The sequence below is a fragment of the Trachemys scripta genome, chromosome 13 (genome assembly GCF_013100865.1).
Source record: "Trachemys scripta elegans isolate TJP31775 chromosome 13, CAS_Tse_1.0, whole genome shotgun sequence".
In the NCBI taxonomy this organism is placed as follows: domain Eukaryota; kingdom Metazoa; phylum Chordata; order Testudines; family Emydidae; genus Trachemys; species Trachemys scripta.
Genome location: NC_048310.1, coordinates 27,639,025 through 27,656,508, shown reverse-complemented (window position 1 = coordinate 27,656,508; position 17,484 = coordinate 27,639,025). Strand labels below are relative to the sequence as shown.

General features: G+C 40.8%; 1 protein-coding gene across 1 annotated transcript in view; it reads left to right on the top strand.

Annotated features, from left to right (window-relative positions):
- Nucleotides 1–17,484, top strand: part of LOC117886829 (plasmanylethanolamine desaturase-like) — a 76,768-nt gene that overhangs the window by 21,619 nt on the left and 37,665 nt on the right. The window contains exon 2 of the mRNA XM_034788898.1: nucleotides 15,316–15,435. Coding sequence (XP_034644789.1) covers nucleotides 15,316–15,435 — 120 coding nt within the window. The remainder of the gene's footprint in view (nucleotides 1–15,315; nucleotides 15,436–17,484) is intronic.

The window sequence follows — 17,484 nt, the reverse complement described above, 5'->3', positions numbered from 1 at the left end:
CATTCACTATTCAACTAGTCTCCTTTTTGTTAAAAAATGACCTACAATGTGGAAAAAAATGGGTTTGTGACCATTATTGCTGCTTTATAACGTAGAAGGTGCTTAAAAGGTTTGTTTTCTGCTTGCTTTTTACATTAGAAATTTGAGTCATGTTGTGTTTGGAAAACTGTATGATGACTAGAGAACTAGTGAAATGGTGACAACACAAGAGCCAAGAGAAGGAATGCAGAGTAAATGAGAGGGGAAAGGAATTTTAAATTGCTGTGCTAAAATCTGTGTGTGTGTGGTTAATACTTGTTCTTCAGCTGACATTTGGGAGAAAGGGATATTTTCCTCACCCTTTCATTTAAGTGTTAAAGTTAAAAATATATGACCTATAAGTCATTCAGCAAGATCTGGGAAGAACAGACTTGAGGTATCTCATATTTCTTAAGTATAAAACAAGCAGGGAAAACCTCAAACCCATCAGGCCTTCTTTGATATATAAGCGAAGAAAAAAAAAATCTTTGCAAGTCTTTCAAATGGCATCTTGTATATTTATTTCGTCTTTCCTTTCTAGGCTAATCTTACAGCCCCTGCAGGAGAAAGTCACAGACTCTGTTTCTGTGGATTATGTCCTGCATAACAGTATAAAAATAACTGCCTTCCAGTCCCCAGCTGATGTAGTAAGGGTGCAAGTGAGGTGCACATACTTATGTCAGAGGTGTAGTTAAGGTCCTTGAGCAGAGTTATGGCAGTGTGGTTAAGGCATGGCAATAACCCATCTGGCACTCCCTTTTTTTTATATCTTTCCTTTGAATCATGTAATCCTGGTTTTGTTTTAATTTGTGCTAGTCTTAAAAGAAAAGTCCTAGAGGGGGAAAGGAGATGGGCAGAGGATCGTGGTGGCGGCAGCAGCAGCAGGAGGGTGTATTCAGAAAGGTCTGGATGCACATGATTAGAGCCCTGTGCAGATACAAAATGTGTATCCGCATCCAATCTGTGATCTGCAAAAATGGTTCATGGATATCCACATCTGCGGATATTTGTGGATTTGCAGGGCTCTGCACATGATCACAACCTGTTTTCTTCAGTGTGAACTCTGGCTTTTCTTTCCTCCTCCGATTGGCTGATTGCTTTGACCTCCTCCCTCGCAATCTCTCTACCCCAAGAAGAATTTTAACCCTGAAAAGGGAGAAGTGTCAGAGACTCAATGAAATCCATAACTATGGCTATTGATTTTATGTGGAAGGTGCTTGGATACTAGTGGTGGATGGCACTATAAAACCCTAGGTCAGGGGTTGGCAACCTTTCAGAAGTAGTGTGCCAAGTCTTCATTTATTCACTCTAATTTAAGGTTTCACATGCCAGTAATACATTTTAACGTTTTTAGTAGGTCTCTTTCTATAAGTCTATAATATATAACTAAACTATTGTTGTATGTAAAGTAAATAAGGTTTTTAAAATGTTTAAGAAGCTTCATTTAAAATTAAATTAAAATGCAGAGCCCCCAGACCTGTGGCCAGAACCCAGGCAGTGTGAGTGCCACTGAAAATCAGCTTGCGTGCCACCTTTGGCACGTGTGCCATAGATTGCCTACACCTGCCCTAAGTAGATTCAATCCCTCCACTGCCAGACACCATGCTTCCTCCATTTCTCCTGTCTTTTTCTCTCCCTTTCCTTCCTTTTCAATGTCCCCTGTCTCTTCCTGCCTCACCCTGTTTCCTATTAATTCACCTGCTGCACCTTTCCTTGCTATATGTATATATACAGTGATGAACATGGGACTAGTGGGAGGTATTTGCCGGACTCTGCCCTAAATGAGACAGATCCAATACATGAGGAAATAGTTAAAATGGAGATAATGTTGGTGAACTGCTCAGCATAGGGAAAGCTCCACAAAAATAGGCCTAAAAAGGGATTAAGAAGGACTTTGAACCATTTTTGAGAACTAATTTTGATCTAGTTTGGACAGCACCTTTGGCTCACCCTCCCAAAGCACAATCCTATTGTACTTTCATAGAATCATAGAAGATTAGGGTTGGAAGAGACCTCAGGAGGTCATCTAGTCCAATACCCTGCTCAAAGCAGGACCAACACCAACTAAAGCATCCCAGCCAGGACTTTGTCAAGCTGGGCCTTAAAAACCTTTAAGGATGGAGATTCCACCACTTTCTTCTAATCCTCCACACCATTCTTCAAGGGCCTCCTTCCTGAGGGTTAGGAAGACCTTTACCAACTTTTCCAATTAAAAAATATACTATGACTAAGTATAGTGTACATATGCCCTTTAAATTTTTAATTGTCTGGCTGTAAATCTAAATTTAATAGTGAATGAAGCATTGTAGAAAGTTGTGCTGGCTGTATAAATTAAAATTGAAATTTCTTAAAAAGAACAGAGAATGCACTGATTGACATCGTTTTTGTATTTAATCCAAGTTTACATCTGTTAGTAAATTGAAATGATGAGTTAAATGGTATTTAAATGGCAGAGTGTGAGGGCATATCCTTTACATAATTACTTTAAATGCTTTTTATAGCTTCAGGGTTTGTGAGTAGCTTTATCACATTGCTACCTGACAGTCTGTGTGCTGTAATCCTGCCTTCATGATGGCTTTCACCTTGTTGAAGAAGACATTCATTAGATCTCCCTTTTAACTGATAATGATAATTTTATCAAAGAAGAGTGCGTAGTAACACTAAAATAACATGAACAATGTGAGAAAACGTAACCGCATCTACAAGCAATGTTTACTTTCTTGAAGAATCTTAGCACTGCCCCTAATTCTTGATCTCGAAGTACTCATGGATGAGGGTAATTTTAATAAAGTTGTGGTATAATTTATAGGTCTTCCATTGCTACCCATGTAACGGGGGTTGTTGATGTTGTTGAATTACTTGTGCCTATTTACACTGCTAGAAAATAGAAAGAAATACTCTTGGAGCAGAATGACTCTGTGCTCAGTCTCTTTACTTTACATGTCCCATAAGACCAGACATTCACCCTGCTGCTTTCAGTCCACAAGTAGGTCCTGCACACATCCTAGAGGCACATGTGTTCCATAAACATCATTTACACCCTAGGAAAGAAAGTTACTGAATTTTCCAGAACCTGGATGTTTTAGCTGCACTGAATGGAAGTCTATTTTAACAACTCTCTGAAAGGTTTCTTCTGATATGGCGTGTTTCATATCAGATACACAACTACCTTGATACATATAAACTTGCTGTTCTTTCACATTTGAGAGTGATTATTATTTCAAAATTGTGAATCACGAAATAGTGAATTTATGGGAAAAGTTGGGCATGTTGCAAAGTGTGGTTCCACTACTACTTTGTTTTTGTCCTTGTCCCACATTGATGCCTTAGCAGATTAACATGTATGTATATAAGGGACTTGCAATAGCTTGTTGTACAGAAGAAAAATGCACTGACTAATAACCCTCTAAATCAGAAACGATGTAGCCTCAGTCAGCAATTTAAATATTTTCCATTAGGGTGAGCTGGTTCCAGTGACTTTTGCTCCACTTTTCTTCCCTCTGAGTAGCCCTGCTGCTAGGTTTGGAAAGTCCTATACTGTAAAGTTGGAACCCTGGAAAAATAAAGACAAAAACCGCAAGAAGAAGTTCAAAAGAAATAAAGACTAAGAATGAAGTTTTCAAGCTATGTTCCAAGGCAAGGACTTTTCATCTTTAAACCTTTGAATTGTGAATCAAGGCAGTAAAACTTACTACTAGGTTAAAGTTTAAATGGCATAGAAAAGGTAGAAAAAAGATTAAACATATTCTGTCTGGACAGTGGAACAAAGACTTTGAATCCTTGTCTATGCACCTGTCTATAGAGTATCTAAGTTCCAGGAGTCCCACAGAGGACATGCGATGAGCACTCTTATTGTTCGTATTAAGAACTGAAGTAATTGAAAGGAAAAGTAAGGTAAGGAAAATCAGAAATCAGATGTGACTGCCTGTATGGTTAAAAAATAATTTAAAGGGAAAGTGACTATCAAGCAGTTCATATTATGGAAATATGACCATTGAAGATAAAATAAAAAAAGTCTATTATTCTTTGAAAGAGTTTTTTCTCTCCAAGACTTAAATATCATTTGAAAGCCAGCAATGTTCACTGAGTTCCTTACTGGTCAGTTGTAAGAGAATCTTTCAAATATATATTTTTATTTAGTTTTTGAATTGATAACGTCAAAGTTGGATGCTGAAACATGGGAGGAGGGTTTTTTTTTACAGTAAATTTAAAAGTCTTTGGAATTGAGTAAACATGTTACAATTTTATGTTCTACTGCATTAAACTTCCTTCAGCTGCCTTTTTAACACAGCTTTCTAATTCCAAATTTACCTTTATGGAACAGCTCCATATGAGAAAAGAGTAATAAATGTAATGTTTCACAAGCTGAGTTAATAAATTGTGGCATTCACTCAGGTCTGAGTTCTTCTGGAGTTGTCTATTTCACAAAAATCTCTTGTCTACCAATTCAGCTGTCTGCTACATGGGAAACGGTTATTAGAACATGCATTTTAAAGAAACGCATGGACATAGAGCGATTTTTCTTAAACAAATGAGGGCTTTGAATCATGACGAATGCAAAGCTCCTAAATTCTGGAGCACATCTGTTTAATGGAGAAAAAGATAGTATACAAAGAGAGAGGCAAATACTTTTAAAAGTACATTATGCGTAAAGTTGACATCAGATACTGGTGTGTAACCGTAGTTTGCAAAATTAGCTACTCTGACAATAGTTATTATAGATTTACAAGATGTTTGGAGATGTGCCCCCATGTATCTAAGATCCATATTGAACACTACATGTTGAATAAAAACTTATACAGGGTAATGATGCATGCTTGGTGTTTGGATCTTATAATGTATTCTGTTATGTGGTGGATTTTATTTTTCCCTGGTTTTTTTTTTTTTTTTTTTTTTTTTTTTTTGAGGCGTAAATAAGGCCCAGTCTACATTAGGGAAATTTGCACTGATGTAGTTATTTTGATGCAGTTACGCTAATGTAATTCCCCAGCATAGACCTGTTTCGCTAGTATAAAGCTGGGCTTACTTCAGTGTGAATTACACCTCTACCCCGAAATAATGCTGTCCTTGGGAACCAAAAAATCTTACCGCGTTATAGGTGAAACCGCATTATATCGAACTTGCTTTGATCTGCCGGCGTGCACAGCCCCGTGCCCCCTGAGCACTGCTTTACTGTGTTATATCCGAATTCATGTTATATCGGGTCGCGTGATATCAGAGTAGAGGTGTACTTATCTAGTTTATTTTAGGGGTGTGCATCAGTGTAACTACATCAATAGTTGTTTCAGTGCAAATTTCTCTAATGTAGACAGCTTCAGATTTAATGTGGACATTTAAAATATTATAGTATTTTAACTGATTACCAATGAAACGTTTAATCAACTATTAACACTTTGGTTAACCATTCTGGGGATATAGACATGTATTGTGGATGTGTATAGTTATCTATAAATTAACCAAATATCCTTTTTCAAATGTATTTAAACTTTTTATTTAACTGACATGCAGATGTTCAATTGAGTCTTGTCAGAAAAATATATTATGATGTTGTTTAAAATCTGGTTGCTTTTCTTTGAGGGAAGAAGGTGAATTAGTAATTTGAAAGTCCATCTTAAAAATTACTGTGACTAGCTTTTTATAAGCAATTGTGCCTTCCAGTCTACCTGACCTAAGTCACACTGCAGACTTTCTTCATTCTTTTAAGAGTCTTCAAACATATTAACTCAAATTAAAAAATACTGTATACAAATGAGAGGTGCTGGAAATAATTTTCCTAATAATTTTATTAAGATTTTCCATGACTCAGTTTCCAGACAGGTATTCCTTTATTAGTCCAAAACCAAGTGGTGTTGATTACATCCAAAATACCAATATAAGTATATACTTACAGTCTTATATTCTATATCCTAGCCACGATACTGGTATAAGTATTGGCCAAAATAGTTGCAACAGGATCTGGTCTGGGAGATACCTTCCCATCATGGTGTGATTCCGGAGGGGTAAGGAAAAGCTCTGACAAAGAAACCCCTAGAAAACCTTGCTTTTTTTACATTATAACAAACAAGTATCATCATTGCTAGTTATCAGGCCTTAGCTAAGACCAGATGAAACAGTGAAATCTGCTCTCTTTGTGATTTTCTTCAGGTCTAACTTTGCCATATTTCTGCCTAACCCTGGACTAAACAATTCTTTATAATAAACTAAACAAGCCAATTATTTACTGCACTTGGGGGCACCCAATTAACCATTTTTTAAAATTTCTATTTCCTACACCCAAACCTTAAATAAGATTACACCGATATTCCCAGCATCACTACAATTTTAACACAAACAATCCTCCTTTCTCATGAGTTCATTCTTTCTTGGTCACTTTTGAGCCAATTATCCATGCAAAACATCCAATCTCAATTTAAAACCATAGTTCACCCATGCCTAACATGGGAATATATTCCTATAGGGGATTTTGTTTCAAAAGTCCAGTATTTCCAAGTTTGAACTCAAATGAATTTAGTTCCACTTGAAGCTGAAGTGCCCGACACTGATGGGTCAATTCTAATTATGTACATTACATATGGAACTGGATTAACACATACTCATAGAAATTAAAGATGAAAAGTCAACTCTGCTAGTGCAAATTTCTTCCCTTCTTTATATTCTGCAGCTTTCCATCTTCTGATCAAATTTTGTCAGGTTTTACAAGCTAGGCATCCAAGATGATCCTGCTTATCTGGATAAGAATGCTCTAGGGAGCATTTAAGGTGATGCTTAAGATGGAGCTGAATGGAACATCTTTCTCCAGGCAGTGCCCTACAATGATGCTATTGGGTGCTGTGTTGCTGGAGGTGCTGACTGTCAGATGAGAGATAAAACTTAAATCTTAACCATGTGTGATAATTATAGATTTCAAGCTGTTTCTGGCAAAAAAAAAAAAAAGGGGAGGGGGTTTTACCTATCCCATGTGTCTTGGCCAATATCCAATTTGGGAAATTACATTCTTCTTATCAAAATTCCCAATGAAATTCGTTTGGGTAGAATATTCTTCACATCTGGTCCTAACCTGTTATGTGTTACTGAACTCTGTTAGCTGCTGTGTTTCACTTCATAGGTACCTGCATTTCATAGTTGGGTTAAATTATTCTTGCTACTCAATCATTTTTTGCAACAGCGGTTCTCAGACTATGGGTCGGGGCCCCAAAGTGGGTCACGGCCCCATGTTAATGGGGTTGCCAGGGCTGGCTTAGATTTGCAGGGGCCCAGGACCAAAGCTCAAGGGCTTTAGCCCTGGGCAGCGGGACTCAGATTACAGGCCCCCTGTAGGGTTGTCAACTTCCTAATCACACAAAACCAAACTCCCCTGCCCCTCCTCTTCTCCGAGCTCCCGCTCACTCCATCCCCACTCGCCTCTGTCACTCACTCTTCCCCACTCTCACTCACTTTCACCGAGCTGGGGCAGGGGGTTGTGCAGGGGGTATGGGCTTTGGGCTGGGGCTGCAGGCTCTGGGGATGAAGGGTTTGGGGTGCAGGAGGGGACTCCAGGCTGGGGCAGGGGGTTGGGTGTGGGGGTGAGGGCTCCAGATGGGGGTGGGGCTGGGGACGAGGGGTTTGGGGCGCAGGAGGAGGCTCCGGGCTGGGCCAGGGGGTTTGGGTGCAGGGTCCAAGCAGTGCTTACCGAGCTCCGAGGAAGTGGCCGCCAGATCCCGGCAGCCTCTAGGTGCATAGGCGGGCAGGTGGCTCTGTGCGGTGTTTTCCCACCTGCAGGTGCTGCCCCCAGCAGCTCATATTGGTCGCAGTTCCCAGCCAATGGGAGCTGCAGAGCTGGTAGTTGGGATGAGGGCAATGCGCAGAGTCTCCCAGTCTCTGGCTGCCCCAGTGCCTAGGGAGCCGCAGGGTCCTGGGGGCTGCTTCTGGGAGCAATGCAGAGCCTGCCTTGGCCCGGGGCCCCCGCTGCACTGCTGACCGGACTTCTAACGGCCTGGTCAGCAGTGCCGACCAGAGCCGCCAGAGTCCCTTTTTGAGTGGGCATTCCGGTCAAAAACCAGACTCCTGGCAGCCCTAGCTCCCTGCCTGGGGATGAAGCCCTTGGGCTTTGGCCCCTTCCCCACTGGGGGGCTTGGGCTGGCTCAGGCTTCAGTCCCCCCTCCTTGGGTCATGTAGTAATTTTTATTGTCCAAAGGGGTTGCAGTGCAATGAAGTTTAGAAATTTTGGTGGTAAAATAGGGGTTCTCAAAGTACTTTGGGATGAAAAGTGTTATATATTTTTTTAATGTATTATTCATTGCATTGTCTAGTCTTAAAAGATTAAGGTGGGTAAATCAATTAACAAGAGGTTTGTTAGATATTATATTTTGTGTAGTGGACAATTGGGATCTTAAAAGACATGGCTGAAAATTCATGTTTTTAAACCTATTTTAGTTTATTTTCAGGTACAGTATATTCTAGACACACTATCATTAATTTACAGAATTTGTTTGATTGTGTATTGTACATCATGTCACTTTGTCTTCATTTGTTAGCATGTGCATGTTGTTTGTTGTTTGTGTCTCAGCTCACTGTGACACCCAATACATGAACGTGAAAAAGCACTCATTCCAAACCTGACACTTTGTATTGGGTTACATGGCTGATGCCTATCAGACACAGTAATGGGCACATATTTTAAGGAATCAAAGTCTATGATGTGGTGTCAGATATAAGAATCTAGAACAGTGGTGGGCAACCGGCGGCCCGTCAGGGTAATCCTCTGGCAGGCTGCGAGATGGTGTTTACATTGATTGTCCGCAGACACAGCCGCCTACAGCTCCCAGTGGTCGCGGTTTGCAGTTCCTGGCCAATGGGAGCTGTAGGAGGTGATGGCCAGCATGTCCCTGCGGCTCACGCTGCTTTCCACAACTCCCATTGGCCGGGAACGGCAAATCGCAGCCACTGGGAGCTGCGGGCAGCTGTGTCTGCAGACGGTCAATGTAGACACTATCTCGCGGCCCGCCAGTGGATTAACCCGATGGGCCATGTGCCGCAGGTTGCCCACTATTGATCTAGAGAGAGAAATAGGTAGTAGCATTCACCAATATTATACAGTACATCACTTCCTCCTCTTAGGCAAGGGAGTATGTTGTGCCCTATCTCCTTAGTATAAATTTATTTCTCAAAGTCAGTTGGAACTGGCAGATTAGACTGTATTAACTTCAGTATATCTCCTGAGCAGAATATTTTGCCCTGCATACAGTCATGAACGTAGGATAATTAACCATTGGAACAACTTACCTAGGGATGTGGTGGATTCTTTGTCACTTTACTTCAAAACTGGATGCTTTTTAAAAAGATATCCTAGTTCATCCAAAAGTTGCTGAACTCAATGCAGGAATTGCTAAGTGAAATTCCATGCCCTGTGTTATAGAGGAGGTCAGACTAAGTGATCTTCTGGTGAAGATGCTTTAAGCCAACTGGAGGGAGTTCTCCTGTCTGCTTAATAACTCCTGCCTCTGTGAGAGGTGGTAGCTATGTCGGCGGAAGAAGCTGTCCTGATGATATAGCACTGTTTACACAGACACTTAGGTCAGTATAATTTATTTCACTCGGGGTGTGGATTATTCACACCTCTGAGCAACGTAAATTATACTGAAGTAATTTGCAATGTAGACATATTCTTAGAGAGAGAGAACGCTTCTCTGTCCTGTAGATTGAGGTTCAGAGACAGCCTTTGGTGCCTTGGGCCTTCACCCAGGCTTTCTGCTTTCAGTGATCTTTTTGCTTCCTCCTATAAAGTCATTCATACCCTCTTCCCTCACACAGTAGAGGAGGAGACTGGATCTTAAGCAGCTTTTGCACTTTCATAGTTTAGGAAGTCTCTTGTAGTCTCTAGCATTTAGTTTGGCTCCATAAAGGACACTGGGACTTGCTGGTTTTGACCAGTCATTTTAGTAAGGCATGCATCCATATGACGTCACATGCTACCTTCTGATCTCAGTCCAGTTGTGACACAGGCCCATTGTTTAGGAGCACATCAGTCTGTGATCGCTATACATATCTGCTCTTTGTTCACATACAGAATGCTTTAGGTACGGCACAGTCAATGTAGTTGTGTGACCATAATGACCACAGCATCTACCAGTGGTGAACGCTTACAGAGATGGCCCTGTAGACACAGTTCTACTCAAAGAAAACAGTCCTGTGCTAGAGCACTGAGGACTAGAACCAGCAGCAACAGCATGTAAGGTTTTTAATTCACATGGGATGAAACTTTTATCGTAGAAGTTAGCCTGTTATATATATATACACTTAGTTAATCTCATATCTATGTACAATCCATAGTAGAGGTTAGTACACTGCAAAATAAGTGATTACAAAAGCATACCTGCACAGATTTATTTAGGTTAAAATGCACCATGGGAATAGTTAGAAATTATGGCTCATTTGAAAGGAAAGCAAATGGTCTCTTAAAAGGGGAAAAAATAATTGCCATCACTTAGACATATGTGAATTAGAAGTCTGCAGTTTGCAAAATTTGATCATATTTAAAAAATACATATGACTGTTTTTTTTAGCATCTGGCTGAGTGACCGTACACAAATATTTGAGATTTAGCCTTTTGTGATACAAGTGTAGAATATTGTGCTCTTTCCTATTATTTTGCTTCAATTGGAATTGATGCTACTATAGAAGCACTGTCGTTCTTTTTTACATTCCATGCCTGGACAGTTCTAAAGGCGCCTGCAGGCTATCTATTGTAGTTAGCCTCTCACAACACTTGGGGCCCAGTTTTGAATGGCTTGTGCATTAAAGAGACATTTTTCTTATTTCCTACGTGTTTGCAATGTTGCTCCATGAAGATGTTTATACATTTTATTTTAACATAGCTTAATACTATTTAAAAAACAAATAAAACATATTGAACTTAATAGGTGAGACCTGTTTTTGTATTTAGTGTGTCTGCTCAGATTGTATAGTGTGAGTCTGCATGGGTGTAGGTAATAAAATAAATTATATAATGTTTTGTGTCGTGCCTATCTTCTGTTTTCTGGAATTGACTAAGGCTTGCAACTTCAAAGGTAAGGTTAGGCTTCCCTTTTGTGTTCAGATAGTGTGACTAAACTATTATGGCTGGCATTTCTGTGGAAGACTTGTGAGGCTTGTCCTTTGTTTTAATCTTTAAGTATCTTAGGAGTCATCCATAAAGGATATAGGCAGCAGGGGAGTTGAGGTCTTATGGACAGTTGGTGGAGGGGGCAGAGTAAAAATTCTGGAAAAATCTGCAGAGATCCTTTCAGGATTTCCACTTTGTTCCCTTTGGCTGTAACAAATCTTTGAAAATGGTGCTGTGGAAGTGGGTAAATGAAAGAGAGCTACATGGGGCTAAGGAATGGTGATGTTCTTTTGGGAGTTAAAGGCATTTATACAGCTTGAGAAAGAGAGTAGCGAGCTCAGTATTTGATAAAATCTACTGGAGCCCTCTAATTTGTTGGTAATAAAAAAGGAAAAAAATGGGGAAAAATTAGGTTATTCCCTTGTTTAATTTGCTATACTGACACTAATTCTTCAGTTCACTTACTCTATTAGTTAATTTTAATATCTACTCTGCATTCTTGATTTCAACAGGGGAGAAGGTGGATGCAGAGGGTAAAAGGGTACAGGATTGGAGGGGTGAGAGAAAGGGGTTTGGTAGCAAATTGCGCAGTTCCCTGTTCACAGCTATACTGGAATCCCATGTAATTCTGCTATTTCATGGGCTTTCAATTGTGGGTTTGTCACCCCGTTTTATTGTAGCGTCAACAAAATCATTTTTATTGGAAACTTTATGAAAATCGGTGGAGACCCTAAAATGAGAGAAACTTGCTTAGACAAAATAAAATGGAAAATATCTCTTGACAGGTTCTAATTTTAAAGTTACTGGATGTTTCAAGATGACTTAAATGTACAGAATGGTGGAAGATAGTTTCTTCATTGGTATAAATTCTACTTGCTAACAAACAACTCCATATTTTTGGTATCTGCTTATTCTAGCAACGTTTCTTGAATTTCTGTTACATCCATAAATGGTCATATGAGTAGCTTGTGTCCGATCAGGATATCAGTGGGAAGTTTTGAGGGCAGACAGTCTGCAGAATCAGGCCTTTCAAACAGAAGTTTTTCTATATTTGCAAGTAGGAAACACAAAAATGTTTTCAGTAATTTTATGTACTCTTTTCCCAAATGAAACAGTGAGCCGAAACCAAAACAAACCTGAACACATTTCCTTGTAAGTATTTATTTTAATGTAGTAGAATAGAGGCATCTTAATCATAAGTGCTCCTATATTTGTTCATCAACATATTGACAGGCATGCAGGTAATCTGTTAAAACAAACATCATGAATACGGTGAAGCGGGAAGGCCTTGCTGACTGCGAGGGGTGAAAGTGCTTCAATATGGCAAAATCATATTTTAATCACTCTGAGGAGTAACAAACAGGTTGTGTTATGGCAGGTCTCTTATTTAATGCTGGTGAGGTGTTTTTGTGATGTGATTGCCATAAAATATATTTGTTTGTGCACAAGAAATTTTATACATTCCATATAGTATGTTTGTTGTCTTTTTGCACTGAAAGAAGGTGGGTTTATTTTAAAACTCTAAATCTCTTACCAGTCAAAAATCTGCCCGAACGGCATTTGTACCAGTGACTTGAATGACAAGAGTTCTTTGTGAGGGAGCAAATGTGCAGCAGTCTCCCTACTGTACAGTTAAACTTTTGGTGCATAAATCATTTTAGTAGATTGGGCCAGTAGAGAATTGCTTATAGTACACTCTGTGAGAGTTGTCAATATGCTATATGCAATGTCGGAACTTTTCCAAACCCAAAAACTATTGTCATGTGCATTTGAAGGTTGATTCTACTACGCTGTGTTTAGCCCGACATTAATGGTGCCAGCTTTCTATGCTAAAGTGCTTGTAGGTTCTTATGCAATTAAAAGCTTCTAAATTTCTTAATAGGTATCTGCAACATTGATATTTTAACTTGGCGTACCACAACCTTAAAAGGCTCGATCATGCACCATTGAAGTCAAAGGGAGCAGAATCAAGTTCTCAATTTCTATGAAGCCTTCTTTAAATAGCCTGAATTCAGTAACTGGGGTTGTACAAAGAGTCAGCTGGTGGCACTGTAATAAGGAGAGGTGGCTATTTGGACCCTTACATTTCCAGCAAGTCAGTAGGAGACCTTCTGAAAAGAGTTAACTAATTTCTGTGCACTTCTTCAAAGTCAATACTGACATTAATTAATAATAGAGTCCTGTGGCACCTTTAAGACTAACATGTATTGGAGCATAAGCTTTCGTGGGTGAATGCCCACTTCGTCAGACGCATACTTCTTTCACCCCCGAAAGCTTATGCTGCAATACATCTGTTAGTCTTAAAGGTGCCACAGGACTCGCTGTTGCTTTTTACAGATCCAGACTAACATGGCTACCCCTCTGATACTTAATTAATAATAGTTTCACTTTTCCTGTACTCTCAGCCTGTGTGGTGATTTTTCCTGAAGGTAAAAGAAGAGATGTTTTTGTTAGTCGAGGCCATTAGTCCTTACATAACCTGAATTATAAGGAATAGACAAGCGTCTGCCCTCAGTTTGTCATCGCTCTCTGAGTCTGCCTGAGAATTAAGATTTTTGATGATTTAATCCTGGGGTCAGATCGTTGGTTGGTGTAAATCGGGCTAGCTCCATTGAGTTCAAAGATGACCTGCTGATTTTACACCAGCTGTGGATGGTTTCTAAATTCTATGCCCCTTTTAAGTAATTTAAATCAGCTAAATCGACTGCAGGCCTTAATAAGGCTAGCTCCGCTGTCTTGAATGGCTTGGGAGATGTTTCTGAGGTGGAAGTTGGAAGTTTAGGGTTGGGCGCCTTGTGGATTGGTGAGCTGAATCAGCTGAGCAGTGTCTGGTCAGCAGACAGCCGTCTGGGGAGCCTGCTAACGGTGGTCGTTATGCTGCTCTAAACCTCCAGTTGAGGTGGAAGATGGGCCATAAACCCAGGACTCTGTGACAGTTAGGAGGCCAGGTGGGAGAAGTGAATCTCGGAAGCAGGATGTCTGTGGCCCAGGGAAGAATGTGGAGTTGAAGGCAGTGGAAGAGTGCATATTTGGGTCGGCCAGGTGCTAGAACAGTTGTGGGCAACCTGTGGCCTGTCAGGGTAATCCACCGGCAGGCCGCCAGACAGTTTGTTTTCATTTGCACGGCCACCCACAGCTCCCAGTGGCCGCAGTTCACCAGTCCTGGCCAATGGGAGCTGCAGGAAGCAGTGCGGGCCGCAGGAAAGTGCTGGCCGCCATTTCCCGCAGCTTTCATTGGCTGGGAATGGCGAACCGTGGCGACTGGGAGCTGCGGGTGGCCATGCAAATGTAAGAGCCTTTACTGTGCTAGAGCCTTTACAGCTGAAGCTTGTGGCACTTGCCTCTGCTGTAATTAATCTGAGGTGATACTAAACTGTGGCAAGATAAGATTTGGTACCATGACACTGCAAAAGACCCCATGTGTAGCCTACATTGACACTTGGGTTTGCACCTGATGCACTGTCTCACATGCTAAATAATTTAAATCCTAAATAAATAAAATTTAAAAGGAGTAGAAAACACAATTTTAATGACTGAGTCCTAGCACTTTCCTCCATGACCTCCTGAGAGAGATGATAAACTGAGGGCAGAGGCTAGTCCACTTTTAGGATGAGGGCTTCTTAAGGTCTAATGAAGCAAAGTAGCAAGCTGTCTCTCTTCTCACAGCTTCTTGGAAAATACCTCACGTATTGAAAAGATAGGAAAAGTACATTGGATCCCTGGGCAAGACTGAGGCCTTATTCTCCGTCTTCTGACGGATTGCTTGAGCACTACCTTGCTCCACAGGTTAACTTCAGCTCTGCTAATCCTTTCTTTATGCAGGTGCCCAAAGGAGAGGCTAGCAGCTGACTGCTTTCAAGATGGGAGAGTTCCTTGGGATGGTCAGGTTCCAAACCCAAGCGTTATTTTCCTCGCTATAAACATTAAACCTTGAGCAGAAGACTTTGCTGACTGCAATTGGTTATTTCTGTTTCTTATGATCCACTCACTTGCATACCTTTAACGCCTGTGTTCTGGGCAAGATTTACTAAGGAATCACAGTAGAAGGATGAATAGTTTTTTAGTAGGACAAACAGTGTTTGTAATATACTTGTAGTTTTTTCTTCTTTTTCTCCTTCACTTTTTTCCCACTACCTTCTTCCACGGTGTCCTTCTCCTTCCTCCTCTCCAGTCAGTTTGCACTAAATTTATTTTTTCTTATTTTTTCTCTTTTTTAGGTAAACGGTTGCAAGAACGGGTTTCTGTTATCCTTTGCATAATCTTGGTCACAGTTGACTTTCTGCTCCTGTTAATCCATTTTTCAGCAAATCATCTTTATAAAATAATAGCAGGAGTAGGTAAGTATTTCAGTCTTTTAACCCTCAACATACTTTAAAATTATCAATACACACAGTTCAGATCTTCACATTTTGCAGCAATATGGCAGATATTGTTGTAAACGTGTTTTTAATTTAGCTGTAAGAATTGCAAAATCAGAAATGTAGAGAAATTCAGAACTAAGGTTGGTATCGCAACTACCCATATACACAGGTAATATAGCAGTATTGTTCTAGGCCACAGGATTTGAATAAGCTCCTATGTTTTGTATTTTTGAAATAGCAGGATATAGAATTATAGTCCGCAATCAGCAAAGCACTTATGTGCTTAACTTATGTACGTGTGTATATATAATAGGGTGACCAGATAGCAAGTGTGAAAAATCGGGATGGGGGTGGGGAGTAATAGGTAGCTATATAAGAAAAAACCCCAAATATCAGGACTGTCCCTATAAAATCAGGACATTGGTTACCCTAATATATAAAAAATGAAGAGAGAACACTGAGAAAGGATCAGTGGATTCTATTATCACATTTACTACTCGATGAATTGGTGTCCATACAGTGTCTTTTCCACCATAATTAGCATTCACTTGGTGACATTACCTCGGGCTTATAGACTTTCTGGACATTGTTATAATGCCATGTCTAAGTTGCTCTTTGTAACATATGGTTTGTGAAATTTTCATCTGTAGTACTTAAATATATTGAAATAATGAGAAAGGGAGTGAAGAAATCCTGAAATTTAGTGCCATCCTGGAAAAAATGTTTTGCTGATATTTTCGTGAAGGGGAGAAACTTGTTAGAAACTCTTGTGAAGTAGAGGAGGGCTGTACTTTTAAGGATGCCTTTGTTTTGGAACAGATCTGCAGGAGTATACTGGGATGAATGTGTTAAGGACAGAATTACGTTATTGCACCCTCTTTTAATCACTTTTTCCCCCCAACTTCCAGCTCTGGTGTTGCAGATCTGTGACATGCTGGCAGTGTACTCAGTTGCATTGTGGGGAAACTGTCAGGTTAAAAGCTAGACTTGTATATTTGATCCCATGTGTGAGCTATTTTATTTTCCTCTCTTCCAGTTACATAGCTTCTTTGTGGTTTTATAAATATTTCACCAGCATGTCTAAAGTCTATTTCATCCCTCTTTTAAACATATTAAATATAAATGCAGCAACAAATTTACGGCAAGTCTGTCTGTAGCAACACAAACTCAAAACTTCCACTGAAAAATAAAAAGAATTGGTTTATCACAATTTATTTGTATCTATATTATTTGTTTTGCCATCTGTAGTATCTGCACTATCATACTCCAAATACTAAGGTACTTAGAGTGCCTAATTCCACAGGTCTAGAAGAACCAATCAACTGTGAAGTCTATTTTAATGCCTCAACTGTAAATAAGATGTACAAACATGGGCATTCTCAGGGTGCTATACCGATTCCATTTCAGGTGTCCAGTTAGAGCAGTAGCTATTCCTCTCTAGTGAAGCCAACTGGCTTTGCAATTGCAATGTTAGGTTGTCCAGCCAATTGAGCTGTGGAAAAACAGTTTAGGACCAGATTCAGTTGAAATCCTCATTCACCTTGTATTAGGGTTACCATATTTAAAAAATAAAAGAAGAGGACACTCCACGGGCCCTGGCCCCGCCCCAACTCCACCCCTTCCCCGCCCCTTCCCCAAAGTCCCCGCCCTAACTCCCCCTCCTCCCTCCCAGCCACGCGAAAAGGGCTGCCCGAGCGCTACTGGCTTCACGGTTTGCCGGGCAGCCTCCAGACCCTGCGCCCCGGCCGGCACTTCCCCAGCGCAGCTGGAGCCCGGGAGGGGAAGCACCCAGCCGGGGGCGCAGGGTCTGGAGGCTGCCTGGCAAACCATGAAGCCGGTAGCGCTCAGGCTTTGGGCAGCCCCCTTGCCTCCGGACCCTGCGCCCCCGGCCGGGCACTTCCCCTCCCGGGCTCCGGCTGCTCTGCTCCTCCCCTGACTCAGACTTCGGCTCTGTTTAAGAGTCAAGCTGAGCGAGCCAGCGCTACCGGCTTCGGGTAGCCCCCTTGCCTCCGGACCCTGCGCCGC